Source organism: Uloborus diversus, chromosome 9 (genome assembly GCF_026930045.1).
Source record: "Uloborus diversus isolate 005 chromosome 9, Udiv.v.3.1, whole genome shotgun sequence".
In the NCBI taxonomy this organism is placed as follows: Eukaryota; Metazoa; Arthropoda; class Arachnida; order Araneae; family Uloboridae; genus Uloborus; species Uloborus diversus.
The window spans coordinates 118897668-118922760 of record NC_072739.1 but is presented as its reverse complement, the minus strand read 5'-3'; the positions used below and the strand labels follow the sequence as shown (position 1 = coordinate 118922760).

Below are 25093 nucleotides of genomic sequence, written 5' to 3'. Positions count from 1 at the left end.
CACCAGTAACAGACAAAGGTCCACTTACAGAGTCTTATGTTTGGATTTAAGTAATAAGCCTTTTAGATCAGGAAAACTGATGTTGCTGTGGCCCATGAATACGTTGTAGTCATCTAGTGTTATCAGAGTGAATTTTATAAGCTAATAGTTAGTATTTACAAGGCAGTGGTGGAAAGTTATGAGCGGCTATCACGAGGTCAGCTGGTGTTCCATGCTCATTTGAATTTAGTCAGGCTTTAGTTCTAAAAATAAAAACTTTTGCTCATTTTGAAGAGAAAAGGGGAGTTCTGTCCATTATTCATCCTTTTCTCATCCTATGTTACTTGGCATCATCAGAATTGTCGGTGTCATTTACCGGGAGTCAGACCTTTTATCGAAATTGAGCAAATAAAAATAGAATTAACTAACTCAGAAGATCCAGAAGCAGCCAAACGTTAGATGAGATGTAGTTGCATGAGAGAAAAATAGTTTAAAAGGTCTAAATACATTAAAAGGCTCAGAAAACTGAGTTAACCTGAAAGCGATGTTTAAGCATGTCTGTGACTGGTGCTATTACCCTACAATCAGCGGTTCCCAACCGATTGTAATGGCGGAGTTTCAACATGCCTGTTTCTGATGAAGTTGCACGTTCAAGCGATTTCAAGCAAATTTTGCTCCTTTTTTATACATTTATCTCTCGCACATTCGATACTCTTTCATGAAAATATTTGCATACTTCCTGACATATTTTACATTTAAATAATTTAGTGTGTCATTGCAAAGCGCCGGTTTTAGTGCTTTATTGAGAATGATAGCCCTGAAGCCATGCAGAAAAGGCTCTATCAATGAATACAATCCTTAGATGAAAGAATTTGAAAGCGTTCGTTTCCTCGGAAGCTTCTGATCGGGAAGATTGATTCAACATGATGAAAACATTACATGGAGCTTAAGCCAAAGAGGCTTAAACCCATAAAAATACGATAATAAGGAGAGTATTTCGTATCAAATGAATCGTTCATCATTCTTTTACAACGTTTCTTTTAAAAACTTAAAAAACTTCTCATTGTTAAATAGAAAGAAGGATAAGCCGCACAAAAGCAAGTGTTATTACACGCTGTAGTACGGAATTTTCGTCTGCTACAGTTCCCACAATGCACCGCGTTAACGTTTTTTGACCCACAGTGCCTTCAGGTGAATATTGTCCATTTTTACTTCCTTTTACAGAAAAGGAAGTATTGTATTCGCAAAAACAATTTCACTCAAAAATCGGCTTTAATGTCCATTTTGCTCACCCCCGAATGAATGTTGAGTTTTTTTTTTTTTTTTTTTTTTCGACTCGACCACACGTGGATAAGTGCCTAAGAACGTATAGACACGCGAAATATCCATTTTGACGATTCCCGAGTTAATTACAACGAGTTTTCTCGTGACGTCTATATGTACGTATGTATGTGCATATGTATGTCGCATAACTCAAATACAGTATGTCCTAGAAAGTTGAAATTTGGTACGTAGACTCCTTTTGCATTCGAATGTTCGAAAGGGGGTCTTTTACACATTTTGGGGGGGAAATCATTGTTAATTTCAATGCAAACTCAAGTGGTGTTTTAATTTGGCAAAGAATTGGCGATATATCGCCAAGCTTTTGGTCGCCAAGTTTCTTTGCCAACTTGGCGACAAATTTGGTGCGTTCTTTTTTTTTATTTTTTAAATCAGGTTTTAATTTTTTCACTATTGGCGATATTTCGAGAATTATCCATTAAATCACATTAAAATTGCCTATCCTAGGAAAACTAGTATATTGTGGCCATCACGAAACTTTCTTCTATATTTTTCTTTTTCTTTTTTTTTTTTTTTTTTCTGATCCCTCCCCATGCTTGACGAGGAAGCAATATTCCCAACAAAAACAAAATTACACATGCAAAAACTTGACCCAATGTCTGAATTATTGCAAAAGCAAAGCAAAGAGCGAAAATTGAAAGTTATTTTAAAAGCCTTGCTTGAATGAATTACAAATATTTTATTTGTTAACAAACATAAGATGGCAACAGTTAAAAATTTTAAATCATTGAGATAATATTTCCTATCATTTCCATACAATTAAAATCACGAGAAATACGCAGACGACAATCTATTACGATTTATCTTTCTTATTGTTGCATTAATAAAAATATTTTTATTCGCAAAAAAAAAAAAAAAAAAAAAAAAAAATCAACACCTCTTGGAGCGATCGGCGTCAAAATAGAACCAAAGCCTGTTTACATATGGATTCACATACAGTGGCTCCCAAAAGTCTTCGTACACTTTGAAATTTTTTAGTAAAACCAAAATAACGCGAAACTGAATTCGAATATGAAGTCCAATATTTTTTCACATCACTCCTACGTCATTCTAAATAAAACCCTGTAGTTTTTTCGAAATATTAACGGATTTTCTTTTTGAAATGGGTCAAAAAACGAAGAGACAGAGAAATAATACGCCACAAAAGTCATCGTACACTCAAATATTTTCAAATAAATTCATAATTAAAATTATCATATGTCGTTTTTTTCTTATTTTTGCATTGTGTGGACCCTTAAAAGTCATTTGGCTTTAATTTTCTGTTAATTTATTTCCTAATATTGTGCTTATTACTTTAAAATGGCTGGTATTCGTAAAAAACCACAAACACCACTCGAAATTTGAATTTTTTCCTCGCAGTAGCGGTAAATTGGTTTGAAATGTCTCTAAATTAGTTAATTTATTCCATTCTATAGTAAAGTGCTTGATAAAATGCTTCAAATATAAGAACTGGTCCGAAAACAAGGTAAGAAAAAGTCAACTGGTAAAGTTGACAAAGCGTGATCGGAGATTTACAGTTAAAAAAATTATGAAAAATACACATTTGAGTGCTGTAAAGGTTTCTGCAGAGTTAAATGAAACTTTTTACATTTAATTTTCACCTAAAATTGTTCGCCAAATTCTCTGATTAGCTAGATTAAATGGGACCTCTTCCCGCAGAAATTTTCTTGATCGTGCGAAGAACAGAAAGCTTAACGTTTTTCGTCGCAAAATCAATGATAAATAAGCTCAAAATGTTTTGGCATTACTTCTTACTTACAGATGAAGAAAAATTCAACATTTTTGGTTAAATTGTTGTATAATTGTGAATAGAAGAAAATATTAGGAATTTAATCTTAAGAACTGAGTTTGACCAATTAATCAGGACTGTGAAGGTGTTTTAGTGTGAGGGTGCATATCAGCATCATGACTTTATAGTTTGGAATTTTTTGATAAAATAATGAATAACTAGGGGGCTATCGCCCCCTGCTCGCTATCGCTCGCCAACCCCCGGAACTGCTTACGCAGTTCCCTGTGGATCGCTTCGCGATCCATGCTCGCTTCGCTCGCTCGCTGTATGCCAATACATTAGCCTAGCTAAAATTTTCCGTAAAAATTAAAGTTGGTAATTGCATTTAGGTCACCATCCATTTAACCAATATGAAAATTACGTTCATAATGTTAATTTGTCTGCTTTAGCCAGATTTTCGACAGTTTAACTTTGCTGTATGTAAGATGACTGCCTTGGCAATGTGCACAACTTTACCATTATAGATACAAAAGTGTCTGTCATTGCTTTGGAGAGATTGCACTTCTACCTGTTGGTCCGCGGAAGGTATTTTATTTCCCTTCTACCACCCATTGGAAAACCAATGAAGGCATTCCCCTATCCGCCACCTGGGGACGCGCCCTCTAGGGGTTACAGGCTCCCCCGAGGGATGTATTTACATTATTTACACTCTTATATATTTACATATTTACACTCTTATATATTCTAATCTGAGAAAACTTCCTCATATACACAATTAAAAATGTCCCGTTTGGGAGCCACAACTGACACTGCTTCAAAAGATCTTGTTCTTGATAATGCCACATAGAGCTGGCCATGACTAAAAACAGGCTCAGAGAGCACCAAACATATTTTCTCAAACGTTTGTCCTTCTTGTTGTTATTCTGAATCCTTGCCACGTCACGAACAAAAAATGGTTTAACTAAAAACGCGAAAACTCGCCAAGGCTACTTTGCTTGCACAATACTAAAACTACTATAACCCTAAACAAATTTGGCGAAACCTTTCAGCTGAGAATAAAAGGAATAAAGTAAATTCTTTCTCGGTTATTCATTTTGAACTGAACTGTCGTACTGAAGCAGAGAATAGACGACGCTCAAAGCGCCTACGCGTTCAAAACAACATTGCCGATGAACATGATTGTGGAGCAATGTGTGAAGAATGCGAATTTTGTGGTGCTCTTTATTGGCAGAAAGAGCGTAATACTGCAAATAAATATACTAAATGTTGCCATGACGGAAAGGTGCGGTTACCGGCATTGTGTGACGCACCTGATCTGTTGAAGGAACTGCTGACTGAAAATTCCCCAGCCGCTAAAAATTATCGGCAGCGAATCAGAGAATACAACTCTGGAAATGGCTCGTCTTAAATTGGATTCAAGAACGGTTTCCTGCCTTCTTTGAGCTTTTCTTTGCTGATTAAGGTTGAAATGGGCCACAGCCCGACTCAAACTCATCTCAAAAAAAAAAAAAAGTTCGTTGAGTATTCTGTGATTCAAGATTTCAAAACAACGTAGAAGTTTGTTTACATGATTTATCGGCGAAGTGTTGCCAACAGAGGTTTAGAAATTCACCCCTTCATTTGCCGGCACGTAAGAGAATTATATATATAGATGCTGTTCATTTAAATATTTTTAAAACCAATTTTAAACTCTTAGCCAAAAATTTGGTTATCGGAAACAACTTTGTTTTTTATCAAGATAACGATAAGAAGCACACGGTTTTCAACGTTTGCGTCTAGTGCCTCAAAAATTGTCCTAAAGTTTAGAAAATATCCCTTCAATCTCCAGATTTAAACTTAATGTAACATATTTAGAGATATCTGGAGGCTAGGTAACGAAAATACGGCTTTGAAACGAAAATAGAGCTAGAAACAGTAAGACTCGAAGTGTAGTTGAGCACTTACTCAGAAATTACGCAAAAAAAAAGAAAGAAAAAAGAATGAAATCTATTCCCAGACGTTTAAAAGGTGTTGTTGATACTGTATGATATTCTACTAAATAATAACTTAACAAAAAGTTAGATTATTCAATAATATATAGACATTTTTTAAAGTGTACGAAGACTTTTGTGAGATAAAATTTCCGGCACTTTTTGGTTTTTGATTTTTAAAAAATTAGGTTTAATTATTTTTTTAAAAAATTTCATGTAGTTTTGTTGAAAAATGATCATAGATCTTATAAATAAATACCTATTCCGAAATATTAATTCTAACTAATGGATAGAGTCCTATTTCATTGAAAGTCGTAGGTGTACGAACACTTTTGGGAGCCACTGTATATTCCAAATTTCAACCAGAACGTAGCATTACTTCTTGAGATAGGGCACGCAAAATGGAAAAAAAGAACGGGTGATTGCGCTACCCCCTTTTTAGCTGTTGACACAAAAATAAAATCAGTTCTTATACCCACTAATATAAGGGCTACTTGCCGATAAATTTTTCTTTCATTCCGTTCATTATTTCTTGAGATACAGCAGTCACAATTGACGACAAAAAACGTTCTATAGCTCAACCCCCGTTTGAGTTATTGACACCAAAATTAAATCAGCACCTGTTCCTGTTAATACCAACATATGGACCAAATTTTGTTTGATTCCGCCAGTAACTTCCTGAGGAATAGCAAGCACGCGTAACTCGAAAAACGTCCCATTGCTCCACCCCCTTGAAGGAATTCGCGCCAAAAACTAATGGGCACAAGTTCACATAGGGGCACATATGTGTACTAAATTTCGTTCGATTTCATGCGGTAGTTTTTGTTGTAGAGCGGCCACAAAAAACTGGTCACACACAGACGTGACACACATACATACACACACACACATACATACACACACACACATACATACACACACACACACACACACACACACACACACACACACACACACACACACAGACAGACATTTTCCAAAAATGATCGAAATGGACTCAGCACACCTCAAAACGTTCAAATCCGTCAAAATTCGAAATTCGAAAATTTGCACGAATCCAATACTAAATACCAATAAACCAAGTAAAAATTAATCTGAACAAAACGTTTTTACTTTCTTCTATATCTAATATATAGAAGAAAGTATTGGATTCGTGCAAATTTTCGAATTTCGAATTTTGACGGATTCGAACGTTTTGAGGTGTGCTGAGTCCATTTCGACCATTTTTGGAAAATGTCTGTCTGTCTGTGTGTGTGTGTGTGTGTGTGTGTGTGTGTGTGTGTGTGTGTATGTATGTGTGTCACGTCTGTGTGTGACCAGTTTTTTGTGGCCACTCTACAACAAAAACTACCGCATGAAATCGAACGAAATTTAGTACACATATGTGCCCCTATGTGAACTTGTACCCATTAGTTTTTGGCGCGAATTCCTCCAAGGGGGTGGAGCAATGGGACGTTTTTCGAGTTACGCGTGCTTGCTATTCCTCAGGAAGTTACTGGCGGAATCAAACAAAATTTGGTCCATATGTTGGTATTAACAGGAACCGGTGCTGATTCAATTTTGGTGTCAATAACTCAAACGGGGGTTGAGCTGTAGAACGTTTTTTGTCGTCAATTGTGACTGCTGTATCTCAAGAAATAATGAACGGAATGAAAGAAAAATTTATCGGCAAGTAGCCCTTATATTAGTGGGTATAAGAACTGATTTTATTTTTGTGTCAACAGCTAAAAGGGGGGTAGCGCAATCACCCGTTCTTTTTTTCCATTTTGAGTGCCCTATCTCAAGAAGTAATGCTACGTTCTGGTTGAAATTTGGAATATATGTGAATCCATATGTAAACAGGCTTTGGTTCTATTTTGACGCCGATCGCTCCAAGAGGTGTTGATTTTTTTTTTTTTTTTTGCGAATAAAAATATTTTTATTAATGCAACAATAAGAAAGATAAATCGTAATAGATTGTCGTCTGCGTATTTCTCGTGATTTTAATTGTATGGAAATGATAGGAAATATTACCTCAATGATTTAAAATTTTGAACTGTTGCCATCTTATGTTTGTTAACAAATAAAATATTTGTAATTCATTCAAGCAAGGCTTTTAAAATAACTTTTAATTTTCGCTCTTTGCTTTGCTTTTGCAATAATTCAGACATTGGGATAGTCGTCAAGTTTTTGCATGTGTCATTTTGTTTTTGTTGGGAATATTGCTTCCTCGTCAAGCATGGGGAGGGATCAGAAAAAAAAAAAAGAAAAATATAGAAGAAAGTTTCGTGATGGCCACAACATACTAGTTTTTTTTTTGCTTTGGTTAGCAACAAACTTGGGGTAAATATATTCGAAGTGTTTCTTTGCTTACTCCAAGGCACTATTATCATTAAATTAGCGTTAAAAGAAGTCATGTGATGCAGGACCGAAGAGAGCTCAATCCGGGTCCCGGGGCAAAATAGGAACTTGCGCGGGGCCCCCTCCAACTTTTATAAAGGGTTAAAGCTTGTGGGGGGGGGGAAGTGGAGGGATTGCTTTCTAATTTTTCAAAAATGTAAATGAAATATCCTAAAGATGCAAAGTTGCAAACCATCTTTGTTAAAGTTTTGGAAAACAGAAGAGGTTCGAGCAACATTTCCCCGGAAATTTTTTTAATTATATGTCCTATAAACGCAATTATAAGCCCTCGTTGTAAACATTAGGAAAGAGGTTTTGATTCGAAGCCTCTCCACCGGAAGTTTTTCGGAATTGAAAATCCAAAAATGAAATATCAGACGAGTTTTTACGATGTTGAGGGAGAGAGGATTGGGGGTATTCTAAAGGATTTTTTTTTTTTTTTGAGCAATCACGATTGCTTATTGTCTTCACTTGACCGTCCTTGGCGATGTGGTTCCTTTTTCAGCTTGGACCAGGAGCCTCTGCAGCATCACCGGCCTCTGCAGGCGGCACGGCTGCTCCGGTCCTGAGCTATCCGCTTCTCCTGGTCGGAGACGTCCATGTCCTACACACACGCACGCTCACACACGTACACACACACGACTTCACACACATACACTCACACACGCCTACGTGTAAACTCACAGGCCTACGTACACACACAAGCCAACACACTTACACACACAACTATGCACACGTAACCGCCCAGGAGGAGAGGCAGGCTTGGGGGGGACAGGAGCCGTTTCTAGAAACAATAACTCCAATGAGTAGGGTCCTGTCGCAGTTTGTGATTGCGAAAAACATAATTTGAATTCAAAATTTCAGAATTCAAATTAATTTTTTTTTTGGAAATTTAAGTTCCAAAAAAAACAGAATAGTAAATTATCTTTGATGACATGGAGCAAAATTGGAGAATCTTCATCCGGAATTTGTTTTGAAATTTAAGTCCTAAAAACGAAGTTTTATATGATCTTTAAATATGTGACGAGGATATTAAGCACTCCTCTGAAATTATTTTTTTCATTTTAAAGTCCTTAAAACCCATTTCTTGGATATTTTTGATGAAGTTAGGAGATGGAATGGGGTTCAGGACTCTATCGAGAGTAGTCCCAAAGTTAAGTCCTAAAAATGCAATTACAGGACATTTTTCAGGATAAGGGCTGGGGTTTAAAGAATCTCTCACAAATTTATTCGAAATTGAAGTTCCAAAAACGGAATTTTAGACGATTTTAGATGATCATAGGGAGTTGAGTTCGGGACTCTTTCGAGGAAATTTGTGGGGATGGAAGTCCCTAAACCAAAATGAAAGATTTTCTTAGAGGATGTTGTGGGATCAAGTACTCTGATATAAGGGGTGTGGGATGCTACAATCTTATAGCTTTTCTCCTGGATCCTCCACTACGCTCAAGTATTGATACTACACTCTTCCCCCACGTATTTCAATTTTTAAACTATTTAGTGATATGTTTAAATGTATGGATAATGTCACGACGCCATAAGAATTGCTTGGGGGTCGCGACTCAAATTTTGGGATCTCTTACCTTAATGTCCCCCAACCGTGCCCCGGGCCCGGGTATTATAGGAGGAAAGCGCATGACGAAAGGAGCGCGCGCTGTTTGCCTTGGTGGTCCCGCAATTAGTCGTTTTCCTTCTCAATAAAAATGTCTCTGCAAGATAGCCCCCTAAGGAACTGGTCCACAAGCACTTGATGCTGCGAACATGCAGATGTCGAGTAATGGGTTAAAAGGTTGAATGAGAGACGTTTTTGCTTTTAGAACACCAAAAAAAAAAAAAAGTTCAGTTTTAGCAGCACATACTCTGAAAAAAAAAAAAAAAATCTTTTTGAGGAAGAAGCCCGGGCTCTCTTTCGGGCTGGGCCCCGGGGATTTTGCCCCTGCTGCCCCCTCTCAGCGGCTCTGTGTGATGCATACATCAGCTCGTGTAGACTTGAATATGGAAACCGCTCTTTCATTAATATCTCGTGCACTGCCTCGCGACGTGGACCGATGAGCCAGTGTAGACTAAGATGATGGGGATTTTGAAGTCATTTAATTCAACTTGAACGTACCGTTCCTTACAAGTGGAAAGCAGGGGTGTCAACATCTGAGGAGGGAGGGGGGTGCGCAGGTGCCATTGAAATTTTTAGGAAGGAAGGTGTTTTGAGGGGGTATTTTTCTCATTTTTTAAGGGGGTCTGTTGCTTTTGTGCGTCCTTGCTCTTGGGGGGGGGGGGGTGCAACCTAGGTCGAAAGTGTCAACGATATTAAACAAAGTCATTAATAATATTTTTTTGGCAAATTTGGATTCGTCTCGCAATGTAGGAATTTCTTTAAATAATGATTCTTAATAAGAATGTGTGCATTTTATCCTTCCGTAGTTTTGGTGCTTCATTCGGTTTGTTTAGAATTTGCGGCGTACGGATGTGGACGCGGATGAGTTGGTGGGTCCGTGGCGAGATTTGATCCAAGGAGCCTTGATGCTAATTCAGTCCTTTAACCGCTGAACCAAAAGGACCCCCAAGACCAAGGCTCTCAGGAGCAAAGTTGGGTTATGAGCTTTCTGAATGTATAAGTACACTACATTAGAGTCCCTCACAACATCCCCTAATAAGTGATGAAACGGGGGTGTAAGAGAGCGATATTTGGATCAGAGTAGGGTAGAGGGTGTCGAGAAGCCAGGCGTACTGGGGTAATTAACGAGACTTCAGTATAGCAGTGGGTTGCTGTTGATGCCTGTCACGAGCCTTTCTGATGCTAACTCAGTGCTTTTACCGCTGAGTCAAAGGACCTCAAGGTTCGTGAGGCAAAGTCAGATTATAAGCTTTCTGATTGCACCAGGGGTGCCCACCTAGAAGGGTTCATGGCGCAGGCTGCGCTATTGAAATTTTTAGAGAGGGTAGGCATATTTTCCTATTTTTTGGAGGGAGGGGATCGTCCGTTTCGGGGGGGGGGTACCCTTGGATTGTACACCTCAAATTAAATTTTTACTACTTGTGTAAAATTAATTTGTAATTATTTCTGTTAATACATATTTGTGTTTGTACTCCATACTAAACCAATTAAAAAACACTGCGGACAGTGCCTTTGGCGCTCTTTAGTGTGAATTTAATACTAACTCGTGTTGAACTATAGTCAAGATTTTCTTAATATTTTGTTATGAAGTTTGTAATTTATGTTTTATAATTTGTAAGTATTTTTTTAACTTTACTTTTTTAATTTTGCTTACTGTTATGTATGTGTATTTTGTTTGTTAATAAATTTTATCTTATCTTAAAAAAAAAAAAATCTCTCCCTCCCAAAATTTTTAGTCAGGGCGACGACTCGATTCTTCATGCTGCTTTTCACTTCCCCTGCGTATAATGAAGGACACTGCTTTCCTGCTCTATATACTTGTAATCTTAAAATGCATTGTGATTTATTAATGTGGTAGATTTTCATCCCGAAAACAATGAATTAGCAACAAACCGATAGAAGAGGAGAAGCTCTTCAACTTCGTTGCAGCCGCTTAATTTTAAAAGCGCCGTTTTTTTTTTTTTAACTGTGACTGTCATAGTTTGTTTTTGTCTGTTTGTGTGTGCTGTTAACAAAAATTGATCATATTTTGAGCAATTCGAAGTGTAATTTGAAGTTAAATTTGTTGTGAAATCTTGCACAATGAGTTTGAAAAACAGTCTTATTGTTCTGTGGGTTTATATTATGTATGTCTTAGGGTTGTGGATATTTCTTTCTGGCTATCTTTTGAAGCGAATTGTTGTGCATCAAAACAGTAGATCTTCTGCTAGCATCAGTGGTGATATAAACTGTGGAAATATCACTTCTTTAAATGACATTTCTGAAAAATTTGAACAAAATCTGTCTTTATTAGAACCTGAAATAAGTCATAAAAATCACTTCAGGCGATTTGATAAAGCAGTTTTCGTTATTATTGATGCTTTAAGGTATGACTTTGTTGAAAGTTATGAAGCTTCCACGGCAGCTGAGATGTATATTAATAAAATGCCAATTTTGAAGGAAACAGTTCAGAAATTTCCTGAACATGCTATTCTCCTTCATGTTAGTGCAGATCCCCCAACAACTACCTTACAAAGACTTAAAGGATTAACAACTGGTAGCTTTCCAACTTTCATTGATGTTAGTTTGAATTTCGCTAGTGTAGAAATTACAGAGGACAATTGGGTTAGGCAAATGAATTCTCTGAATAGAAATGTAATCTTTCTAGGGGATGATACATGGGAAGGTCTTTTTCCTAATCAATTTCACAGGTCGTTTCCTTATCCATCATTTAATGTAAAGGTAAGTATTTTGAAAAATATTTTATGTTGTATCACTACACATTGGAAAAGAATAATGCATTTATTAACTTTTTATGAACTATCAAGCATTTTGATGCTTTTCCGTTAAAGGTATGTCACGTTGTTTGGGGACTTGTTTACTTTCTGCCTTGGCAACTGTAGAGAAATTACTTAAAATGATAGGCAATATCTTTAAGTGTATGACAGCCCTAGAATTTAAAATTCAAAGTTGTTGAATGTTAGTTAATACAAAATTTGCAATAGCCATAAAAAATTAATATCCTCAAAAATGTAAAAAAGTGCCAACTGGTGTATTTTTTATACCTTTCAATGAAAAGTACCAACATAAAAAAAGTACCTGCCACAACATATCAATTTTAAAACTAGTTAACAGCCATTCAGTTATAATTTATAAAACAAGCTGATGTGTGCATCACAGGAGTTTCTTTGGAACTGATGTGATATACCCCACCCTTGGCGACTTTTTCCTGTTGGCGCCAAGAAAGCGTCGCCAAGAAAACGATGATTGACGACATATTTCATACATCGTTTTTAGCGATGCTTTTTTAGCGCCAACAGGAAAAAATCAGATAAAAAAACATGATCAAAACATCATATATATAAAAACAACATAAAAGCACAACAAAAAACATCACGAATATATGCTTCAAAAATGTACAGGGCCGGGGTTTTTTGTAAACATATTAAAATACAATGAAATAAATTATTGTATTAACTACAAGTTGAAATTAATGCATTAATTTTTTTTTCATCATTTCTCCGGGATACGGGCCCTCGGTCTCATAGTACTTTCGTAATGAGACCTCGGCTCGCCGGCCCTGCCTCGGTCTCATTACGAAAGTACTATGAGACCTCGGGCTCGCCAGGACCTCGCTCCGCTCGGTCCGTTATCCCTCCGACTGTTAATATACATTACAGTCGGAGTATGGTCACAATTATGTATATTTATGTATATTATACATATTCATGTGTATGTACACCCAAGGGTGGCTCCTTCCGTTCAGTGTACAATAATGACAGTTTTAAGTGTGAAATATGCACCATTATTGTGCAGATTTATTAATAAAATTCAGCATTTTTAAGAGTACACCCGAAAGAACTTTCAATTGTTAACATAAAATTCAGTACCTAAAGGAGGCACGTTAATGTCTAAATAATTCGTGGCATCGATAAGAATTAACTTTTAGAACAAAGTAACCGTACTATTTCTGTAAAATTAATTTACATACAGTAAAAATAAAGTTAAAAACTACAAGAACCCCTCAAGGATTTGTAAAAACAAAGAATTTTGGAAGTGAGAGGTTTTTTTTTGAATTCTAAAATAAAGAACTTACCTTTTTATATGGTATAAATATTCACACTCAGTCTAAAACAATACATCATATGACAATGGCACGTTACAGATACACACCACGTTGGAGTTAACTTTTAGTTAACCTTCAAGTTTGAAGAAACTGGTATTTTCTAATGTTTTTACTTCAAAACACAACTACTGAATTTAAACTAACACAAAATAAGCATTCCTGTAAGGTATATTGCAGGAAACAGCACCACGTATCTCTCCTGCATGAAACCCAAACAACCCAAGTAAACAAGTTTGAACAGATCTGTAAGATTGCCTTCGGGTTGCTAAACACAGGTTAGTTTGGCCAGGGATGCCATGCATAAAAAATTATCGCCTCATTGGCGAGAAAAATATTTTAATTTTGAGCAAAAAAAATCGAATGTCGCCAAATGGGGGGGGTATATCACATCTGTACCGTTTCTTTTATGCTAATTTAATGATAATAAGGCCTTGAAGTAAGTAAGGAAACACTAAATATTTTCACCCCTATAGTTTGTTGCAAACCGAAGTTTTAAAAAAAAAGTTTTACATAGACTTTATTTTCTCATTACTGGCAATTTTTATGTGATTCAATGGTTAATTCCCTCAATATCACCAATGATGGCCAAATCAAAACCAGATGTTAAAAAAAATTAAAAAAAAAATGCCAAGTTGGCAACAGCACTTGCCGACCAATAAATAGCCAAGTGCCTGTCAAATGAAAAGTTTATTTGAGTTTGCATCGAAATTAACAATGATTCCCCCCCCCAATGATTTAAAAGGCATAAAACACCCCTTTTGGAACATCCAAATGCAACCAAAAGGAAAGGTGCACAACTAGACCCCACTATGAGTCTACTTACCAAATTTCAACGGCATACGGTTTTTGAGTTATGCAAGATACATGTGTACATACATACAGACCTCTCAAGAATACTCATTGCAATCAACTCAGGGATTGTCGAAATGGATATTTTGGGAATTCATACGTTTTTAGGTATATGTGCACATGTGGTCGGGTCGAAAAAAAATCAATATTCATTCGGGGATGAGCAAAATGGAAATTAAGGCGCATTTTTCTGTGAAATTTTTTTGCGAATACAATGCTTCCTTTACTATGTAAAAAGAAATAAAAAGAACTTTGGTGATTGAGAATTTGTTTGTACATATACACTAGGGTGGATCGAAAAAAATGAAATTTCGAATCTTAATTTAGAATACCCACCAAAAGCTGTGCATGTGTAAGAACAATACACATGTAAAATATTATCAAGTTTGAACAACTCCTTGAGGGTCCTACCAAGGCTTGAATTTCTCCAAAATTAGGAAAAAAGGTCAATTTTCCAAAATTTTTATGAAAATAATAAGGTTCAAAATTTTTGTTCTAATACCATTAAAATGTTTCCATTTAACACGCTTTTCATATATCTTCAAAATTATTTACATTCTTTGCAATATTAGGTTCCCACACAAATTCGCAAAATTTCGAGAAATTTCCAAAAACTGACTTTTTTCAAGCCTTTTTGCACATTGCAATATTTTTATTTAAAGTCCAATTTTTTTTTTGCAATGACTGTGCAGAATGCAGTTTTAAATGGAAATGAAATTATACTTTATTATATTAACAGCCCATCACCTACGACAAGGAGCGTAATTGCTTCAAACTGGACCAGTGGTAAATTGTTGCACCTGTTTTAGCAATTTACCTATTGGTGCTGCAAAAATTCACATGGACCAGCAGTTTCACCACCAAGTAATGTGAACAGGTAACGTAAAGGTTGCTCGTATACAGTTCGCAGCTTAACCATGGGACAGAATGTGATGTCCAATTTTATTCTCTATGGCCGCAATTGCACCGTTCTTTTTTCTGGTTTTCGTTGCCGTGCCATCACAGCCAAAAGCTAAAATATCCTTAAAGCTTAAACAAATTTTCAGTTCAAAAATCACATTGCTGTCGCGACATATTTTCCCGTTCCAGAAGTTGGTGTTACATGACCCAAATAAAGAGAATTTGATTTTTCAACCATGCATTCCTCGCTTATGGTTCTTCTATGGTATCTGTCTCCAACCATTTCTTTTTGTCATAGTTTTGTCTTTACGGATATCGAAAAATGTACTTTTCAAACCCTTTCATTTCTAGTTTGCAGGTTTTGAACAGAAGCACGTACTTCGTCTGTGACACCTGTGACACTTTTCTCGCTGTCTTCGAATTTTATTCCTATCAACAACTTTAGAGCGATCATTATTTGACACAGTACCAAAATCCTATAATGTTTCTGAAGCAACATCGCACACCTGTCAGAAATGCCGTACTGGTAGCACACTCTTGATAGCGTTGGCAGAGAAAACCTCATTTGTTCCACTTTTGAAGTGACATCAACACCAAAAAATGATGATGGCTCTATTGGCGGGAGTATAGCCGTTGCAAATTTTTCTTCTTCTGGAATTGAAACAAAACATTGCTGTTCCTCATCAGTGTGATTACAGCATCTCGTTACGTAAGTGAAAATCTGAAAAAAATATTAATCCTGTCATTCAACGAAATGCCTATTTTTGCCACCCGGAAAATATTTCCTTAGCAGTGATCACTGATGAACGAAGTACATCAGAGAACTGGCTTTGCGAAGATTTTGAAGGCCAGACAAGTGGCTTCTGTTCATGAAGAAATAAGAGAATTCTATAATTCAAGGATTAACTTTGATGCATCAGACTACTCTGATGTTATCAACCGGCAAGAATGTGCAATAACTGCCACTCCTTCCCCTATTTTAGCTGGCATATCTAATGAAAGTCTTCAACAATACATTGAAAACACCAACGCCAATTTTGCGTTTGTTATTGTTTTTTTAGTTAGTACAACTAAATCATTTTGATAGTTTACTTCTAAGGTAAAATGAATAATAAATTTATACTTAATACATGTGGCTCGGCAGATGGAAAAGGTAGAATGGAACTCGAAATGCAGTCACCTGTTTTTAGTGGATGCTGAGCTGTTAATGTAATAAAGTTTAACTTCACTTCCGTTTAAAACTGCATACTGTATAGGCATTGTAAAAAAAGAAAACTTCACTTTAAAAGAAGAAATATTGCAATGTGCAAAAATGCTTAAAAAAAGTCAGTTTTTGGTTAATTTCGCGAAACTTAACGGCTTATGTGCGAACTTAATGGTGCAAAGACTGTAAATAATTGTGAAGATACATGAAAAGAGTGTTCAAAGGAAGCATTTTATCCGTATTATAACAAAAAATTTAAACACTAGTATTTTCATAAAAACTTTGGAAAACTGTCCTTTTTTTCTATTTTTGGAGAAATTCAAGCCTTGGTAGGACCCTCAAAGAGTTGTTCAAATTTGATAATATTTTACAGGTGTGTTGTACTTACATGTGCACAGCTTTTGGCAGGTATTCCAAATTAAGATTCAAAATTTCGTTTTTTTCGATCCACCCTAATATACACCACTCGTTTAGCTTGTATATTTTTTTTTTTTTGAAAGGAATACTTGGCTGTAAAATTCTAAATGCAAAATATTATTAACGGTCTAATCTATCCAGCTACTTTGATAATTATCCTACAGTGATGAATGCAGGAAAGAGATGGATCGTTGATTAACTCTTAACTTGTGTTTACTTTGATAGTTATCACAGTTCATCATAAATCTGAAACTAGAATAGTCTTAACTCTTCAATAGTAAGAAATTTAAAACACTAAAGGGTGAAAAAATCCAGATTTACCGACATCAGCTGTTATTAAATATTATGTTATTGAGTATAACATTCTCAGAAAATTTATTTTTAAACCTTGATTCATTTATTTGCCAAATAAATTCCTTATGTCACAATTTATATTTTACATGTAGTTATCAAAAAATTTGATAAAAGTTATCAAAATTTGAAATTACTTTCTAACAAAATAAGAAAAGTTTTTTGCCTGCAGATTCAAGTTTTGGAATTAATATTTTTATTTTAGAACACAAAGTTTATATTTGTATTTACTCACTTTGGAATTATTATATTTGATTTAGTTTTAAACAGTTTCAGTGGAATAAGGCTGGTTTGGATATTTATTCCTGTATAACTAGTAACAAAATCCTTACAATTGTTTTTAATGTCTCAGGAATTCTAACTACATAATGTAAATATGTATTTCGATTAAATTATAAAAAAATTAAGGTTACTTAAGAATTAGCATTTTAACTAAGAAAATTAGCATTTTTTTGTAATGTGATAGTGGAAATTTATTTGCGGATTTTGAAGTACCCGCTGAAAGAACTAATTTTTATGCCGTATGATGGAATTTGTTTTGAACGTTCAAGTTACATGGAACTAGAATTAAAACCTATTTTAACAAATATTAAATACAATTCTCTAAGCCAGCACTCTACAACTAGGTGACCGGGATCGAGGTTTGGACTGCTATGGATCATAAATTGGACCACCAAAACTATTTTGAAAGTATGGTTAATACAAATAACTAGCTTTAAAATATTTTTTTCTGGGTAACCATGCCTTTCGGTGTCAACCTCATCAATTTTTCTATCATTTTCAAACTTATTAATTGACTGCTTTGAGCCATTTGACTATTACGTAAGGACTTTTACGTTACGTTCTAAGCCTTTATTCACGTGATTGGTAACAATTTCACTTTTGGCAGACAAGGAGAGACTATGATTTACAATTTTTATCTGGTTACCATTGTCTATTTGTAAACACATGACCCCACGTAATTCTTATAGGCTGTGACTATTGCTGAAACCCATGGCAACAAAGAGGGCGCTACAGGGAACCGTTGTTTCCATTACTGTGCCATTGATTGGTGGCTGCAGGGGTTCCCTGAAGACCTCTTGCGGTCAAAATGGGCGACGTCCAATCAAAAATAAAAACTTTGAAAAGGTGACGTTGATTGGTGGATGCGTGAGTTGCATCAGTACACAGAAAAGTCATGAATTGTCAAGGTCCATAAGCAGAACTTTAGTGAAGCCATGATTAACAAATAAAATAGGTCCAATCACAAATAAACAAACTTTGAAACGTTGATATTGATTAGTGGATGCGTGAGCTGCATCAATTTAACTGAAAAAAATCATGAATAGGGAAGTTGCAACATATTAAATGTTCATATTTTGACTATTGGATATTGTTAATTGACCCTCAAAACTAAAAAATTCACCATCGCCGAATTTTGAAACACAGTGATTGATTTTTAATGAATTTTTAAAAATCCATGCGCAAAAATGCGCTTTTCTGAATCGTCACAAGCTTACATCACAGGGCACTAATAGGCAGCCTTCTGCCGAAGATCCCTTGTTTTCGCTACGGACATTTTGAGCGCTTTAATATTTTTATTTTTTAGAAATTCAATAATCCTTTTGAACACACTATGGAGGCCGGATTCGTTAAAGCACAATCTAATAATCTTCCTCAAGTAACATCAATGATGGTATTCGAATATTTCCGAGAGGATGAGAGGTTTAATATTCCAGAAACGCGAGGAGTTAAATGCGAGGAGGTAAGCCTTACGTTTCGTCTTCGAAGCCAACTGCACGTCCTTCGGCTTCTCCCGCGGCGGAAGAGCGCATGACGTCACTTCATGTGCCATTTGACGCAGGGTTGGCAAAAACCCGGGTTTTTTTTTAAAATGCCCATGGACCCAGGGTTTTTTGGGTTTTTTAAATAAAACCCAAAAAAACCCAACTGAAGCTGGGTTTTTTAAAAGAAATGTGGTTTTTTTTTGTCTTTTTTTAGGGGAAAGGTGGGGTACTCATAGCATATTGTAGCATAAGTATATGGACAAAGCACAAAAATTGTCTTGATGAAAAAAGCTGGAAAATTCAGCGTTTTCTGAAGAAAGGTATAAAAGACGACAAAATTCAAGAATGGTGAAGTTTCAGATTTTTTTAGTTTCCATGATTACCAACAGTTAAGGCAAAGATACTTCTTGAGTGATAAAATCTATTGTTTATTTTTTTGTTTTTAATTTCGACATTTTTTTTTTTTTTTGTATTTTACTTTATTGTATTTCATTTTGTTATGCAAAACTACTGTAGAACCTCAAGTAGTTTAAATCCCTTTGGAACAAATCTGATATACCCCCCTCTTGGCGACTTTTTCCTGTTGGCGCCAAAAAAGCGTCGCCAAGAAAACTATGTATGACGTCATATGTCATACATCGTTCTTAGCGATGCTTTTTTAGCGCCAACAGGAAAAATTCAAATTATGTCATTAATTATTTAATGAAATTAATGCATTAATTTTTTTCCGTTGTTTCTCCGGGATACGAGCCCTCGGTCTCATAGTACTTTCGTAATGAGACCTCGGCTCGCCGGCCCTGCCTCGGTCTCATTACGAAAGTACTATGAGACCTCGGGCTCGCCAGGACCTCGCTGCCGCTCGGTCCGTTATCCCTCCGACTTTTAATATACATCACAGTCGGATATAAGTCACAGATCTCCTCCGTTCAGTATACAATAAAGTCACAGATTTTATGTGAAATTAACACCATTTTTGTGCTATAAAAATGCCAACCAGACCAAAATACAAACTACCAGAAACACACTAAAAACACAATAATTCAAAATATGTTCACTTACCTAACCTCTTTATTTTCAATTAGTTTAAATATAAAAAATCTATTTAGGACTCCGGTACGTCCAAACGTTGGACGACCTGACGAAAAAGAAAAAGAAGATTCATTCAAAAATTTCAATTGATACATTTGGACAACATCACAAACCGAACTCATAATTAAAATAGAAAATTCAACTAAATTAACATTAAAAAACAACAAGAAAAAGAATACTCTAAAATAAAGTTTGAATTGAAACTTTATTTTAGAGTATTCAACTTAAAATCTCCCTAAGAGCGAAACATATGAGCACCTACCTCCTACCACACATACACGTGCAAAAAGAGACTTCGAGAAACTACTTTCCAGCGTTCAAGTTGCTAAACCAGGGTTGCCAAGTTATCGCCTTATTGGCGATTTTCGTATCGAGCGAAAAATTAAAATCTCGCCAAGAGGGGGGTATATCAGAGGAGAGCCATCCTTTTTTAATGAATTCCAGCTTAATCAAGACATTTCTTTGAATTTTATGTCGCCTGTTTTTCTATTTCTGTGTACAGAGTAAGAAATATTAAACTTTTTCGTAAGATAATAAAAATACTGTACATCCTGTTCTGTTTTCTGTCGACCGTTTGAAAAATCTGTTAATTTCTAAAAAATATACCTTGTTTATTCGAGTTTTGTGACGTGTTGGTTTGCAGAAAATAATTCACAAGAGAGCCTTTTAGCTAAAGTAGTATCCTTTGTACAATCTGCAAATATTGAGAAAATCTGACGTGACAGGACTTAGTCAAGATAATTTGAGTTCCTTATTGACCAGTTAAAGGAAAAAAGTTAAATATATTTATTAAAAATCTTTGAAGCATTTTTTAATGCCCTTAAGAGTTAAGAAATACGATTAAAGTTCAAAATTCATTTTTATGTCCATTGCCTATTGTGAAGAAGAAATAAAAAAGAAGTTTAAATTGTAAAAGTATTTAAATTAATTATATTTAAAAAAAAAGTTCTCAGAAAATTAAAAAAAAACCCAAAAGTGGGCTAAATAATGGGTTTTTTTAAATGGGTTTTTTCAAAAAAAACCATTGGGTCCAACCCAATTGGGTCCAATCCGGCCAACCCTGATTTGACGTCACAATCGCTTGAACATTAAAAATTAATTTTAAAAATATTGTATCGCAATATTTTTTTCACCTATGATGTTCATACATGTTACTCTATCATATAAAAATAAAATTGAAAAATCAAAAACTTCCCTATTGGCAAGGCCCGTAAGCAGAACTTTAGTGGAGCCATGATTAACAAATAAAATAATGCTTTATTTTAGTAAGCGAGGCTTTTTGAATGATTTTTAATTTTCCCTCTTGATTCTGCTTTTGCCACTAGCAAAGCCAAGTAGTTTTGATTACATTCATTTTCTGTTCTCTAAAACTTTTTAGTTTTGACCAAAAGATTCATCTTAAATATGAGGTCATCTGTCAGGATTGGAGTTTTTTAAAACCTTTAATTCAATAGTAGCTCTTGTTACTAGCTTAAAATTGCTCACATTTTCACTAGTTGATTATGATGGATTAGTATTTAATCTTTAAATTGTATATATGTATGAAATGTTCATCCATTATGTCATTATAACTGAGCGAATCAAAAATGATGTTAACCATTCTTCTGGGTACTTTTATAGGACCTTGACACTGTAGATAGTGGAATCATAAGTCATATTTTTACGGAATTAGAGAAAAATGATTCAGATATCATCATTGCTCATTTTCTTGGAGTTGATCATTGCGGACATAGATATGGACCAAATCATCCTGAAATGTCAAGAAAATTACAGCAGATGAACTCTGTCATTCAGTAAGCTAAAACCTTTAACCATACACCTTATATTTTAGGGGGCATTTTGTTGACAAAATTTTCAGCAGCATATTTGAACAACTTTATGTTTGGTATGTCTAGAAATATGTATATATCTGGAGATAAAAAAAAATGCATGCCATGTTTGAGATCTGAATAATTTTGCATCTTTTCTAAATATTTAGATTACTTACAAGTTGATAGTTATTTAATAGTCGATACTCAAAAACTTAAAATCGACTTTTTTAAATGTTCGAATGAAGTGATTATAAAATTATTGGTAGCTACTATTTTTTGCCAAAGTATTAAAGAATTAAGCACTTAGTTTTTTTATTTATAATTATTTTTTTGTTAATTAATTATTATTATTATTATTATTATTATTATTTTTTTGTCTTTAAACAATCCTTTTTCTCATTTTAATTTGATTTTAGTTGCATAGTATGTCTTTTTGTAAAATGTCCAGGTTTTTTTTTTTTTCCTTTTTGGAGTTGCTTCTATGCCTGCCAAATATATTGCAGTTTCATTCACATGTTATTCCTCTAACATTTTGTTTCCACGCAAAGCTAAATATCAACTACTTACTCCAACAATGTAGGGGCAAAAAACTTTAAATTAAATGATGTAATAATTTTTCATCACATGGATGCTGAAATTCTTCAGATTTAAATCGTCAATTAGAAAGAAACAGATTAAAAATGCATTATGAGCTCCCTTTGGATTAAAAAGCACCCCTTCCCCGGGTTTCAAAATAACTTGTACCAACTTGCAGAGCCATAAGGGCTAAAGGGCTCATGAGCATTGAAAAACTGCAGCTTTATACGTTTGAAAGTCGCTTTCATATTGGTATTCTAGTAACATATTTTGCTCTTTAGCTCGGGACTTGAATTGAGTTGAACCTAAGATTTTCCTTTAAAATCAGCCCTTAAACAGCGTTAGAAATTAGTAAAAAATCCAACTGGTCCTTCAGATCAGTCAACATGAATATGTACTGGACCGCAGACATCACTGGTCCAATTTAAGCTTAGCACTAAACAAATGAGCAAAGTAAATAATATTAAAACTGATAAAAAAATTTTAATATACTTAATGTTTCAAAATGCAAAATCTTTTTTTTTTTTTGGCAATAAAACATTTAAATCTGGTATATCCTAAACAGTCAAGTGTACAGTCTGAAAATCATTTTCAGTAGCAGCGTTTAAAATAGGCTACCAAAAGTTTGAGAATTTAATTTGATTATTTTTACTTAGTTTCAGGGTTCCCCTGTCCAGAATAGGACTATATTGACTGAAATCTTAATCTGCGACTTAAAATTATATACTGCTATTTGAAAAAGAAATTAATTGTAAAAAAAAATTAACCATCAGTTTGGATAAGGCTAATGCTTTTGAATTTTTTTTCTAGCCAAGTGTGATCAAAAATAGTCAACGGTGCCACAGACCAGATTCTTATTTTGTGGTGGTCCCAGGCAAACTTCACTGATCTGGGACCAATGGACCAGCAGTAATTTCTAACGCTGCCTTAATGTTTGTGAATAAGAAAGAAGAAAGATACAAATCGAAAAGACACAACTATGGCAACGCCAAATAAAACATCAAAAATTTTAAAGAAAATTAGGTTATCCAAATTTGATTTTTAACAGCTTGTAACTTTTTTTTCCTTTAGAGATAGAAGGTCAGTTTTTCGACCATAGGTCGAGTTAGATCTGGAGTAAGAAAAGCCACTCTTTCCAGTGGTGTCAAAAGAAAACTGTGGGACAATTCCTTCGCTTTTTACTGATAGATTTAATGAAGAAAGTAGTGCCTAAATGTTAGCTAACCCTAAAAAAGTTCGAGGTAAAAATGTGAATAACTCTCGCCGTATTTAAGTTATAGCATTGAAACCAATAGCATAGAATGCGGAACATTCTACCCTTTCCAACGATATACAATGGGCCATTCCACCGTCACATGCGGGACAAAAATACGCTTAAATTTCATTAACATTTCGTCATATCCCTTAATATTTTAGTGAAACAGGGGTAAGCAATTTTTTTAATCTTTACATTTGATAAGAAGATACACCTGACACAACTATATTTTTATTTAACAATTTTGTTATTTTAAATAAAATTTGTTACATGCGTCAGGTGTGGGACATCCAAAGTCAAGCTCTGGTAACTTGCTTATGAATAAGCTAATATTTTAACTCTAATAATACAGCAATGTCAAAAAAAATTGTAGATTTTGAAAGCTATGGTTCCAACGTAAAGGAAACATATCTCAATAGTTTAGAAATAATTATTTAAACCATTGAAAAAAAATATGAATATACCCATTCCATTGAAAATCCTTTCTTTGTCCCGCATGTGACAATTCCTATTTTTTATAAAAAATAAATAATTTTTGAAGAAAGGTTTTGCTTAAGATGCCAGACATGCCTTTGTGATTTCTTAAGCATTAAAATTGTGTTCATCATCCTTTTAAATTATTATTTTTTTATGAAATATATGAAGCGTCACGTGCGGGACAAAATTACCGTTTTCCGTGGAATGGCCCTAATATTAATATGTGCAAGTAATTTTTCACCCCTTTAATAGGCAATTTGCGCGAAATTAGAGTTTAAAAATTTAATTACAAAAAACTAATTACAATTTAAAAAAATAAAACTCTAGGTGCATAGCCCTGGGGCTCAAAGTAATTTTGTACAAAATTTCAAGGCTGTAGGTGCTATGGGGTACGCCCGCCACAGACTTCCTTCCAGAATTTCTTTCAAACCTTACTTTTATTTGCTATAAAGAGATAATTATCTTTTCAATATGTGATTAACTTATGCCTGCATTAAAATAATTTAACTTGGTAGAAAATAATCTTGTTTGGTGTATATTGTTCTAAAAGTATGAAATGTAGCTGTTAAAAAATAAGGTTTAGTGAGCTTTTTTTAATATAGTCTCCTCAGATGTAATCAGGGGAATAATTACAGAAGGATAAAATTATTTCCCAAGTGATGAAAATAGTTTTTTAAAAAATGTTGTTTTACTTAATAAATTTTTACATGAAGCTTGAATTTAAACTTTGCAAATGAATGGATTTAACAAATATTTTTCTATGTATTGAGATTCTTGTTTAAATGGTTGTATTCCACTTTTTATTGTTAAATACATTGTTCTTTGTTTTTAAGGAAACTTATTGAGTCATTGAAGGCTGATACTCTTTTAATCGTACTTGGTGACCATGGGATGACTAAGAGTGGTGATCATGGAGGGGACAGTTTTTCAGAGACTTCTACAGCATTGTTCGCATATAGTCCTTCAAAGCTGCTGTTTGACATTGTAGTAAGTGGTAAAATTAGAAATAAAAAATACGCTAATAGTTATAGTTTTTTACCTAAACCTTTTTTTTTATAAATTGCTTCAAGTTTACCTTTAAATGATTCAAAATTATTTCTCATGTGTCATGATTCTGTATTATTTTATAGAACTATAAGCTGTGTGAATGATTCCCTTTACATTTTCAATTCTTTTAATTTCACCCATATCATATTGAAATAACATCATTTATAGTTCTTTAGAATTAATTATTTAATCTATTACTTCAAACATGAAAACTAAAACTGATTACTAATTTTATTTAT

At 34.5% G+C, this 25093-nt stretch overlaps 1 protein-coding gene across 1 annotated transcript in view; it reads left to right on the top strand.

Annotated features, from left to right (window-relative positions):
• The first annotated feature begins 11019 nt into the window (after positions 1-11019).
• LOC129230458 (GPI ethanolamine phosphate transferase 3-like) overlaps positions 11020-25093 on the top strand; it is a 30032-nt gene continuing 15958 nt past the window's right edge. Inside the window, exons 1-3 of the mRNA XM_054864857.1 lie at positions 11020-11728; positions 21309-21481; positions 24641-24794. Of these exons, the coding sequence (XP_054720832.1) occupies positions 11090-11728; positions 21309-21481; positions 24641-24794 (966 nt within the window). The 5' untranslated portion in view covers positions 11020-11089. The remainder of the gene's footprint in view (positions 11729-21308; positions 21482-24640; positions 24795-25093) is intronic.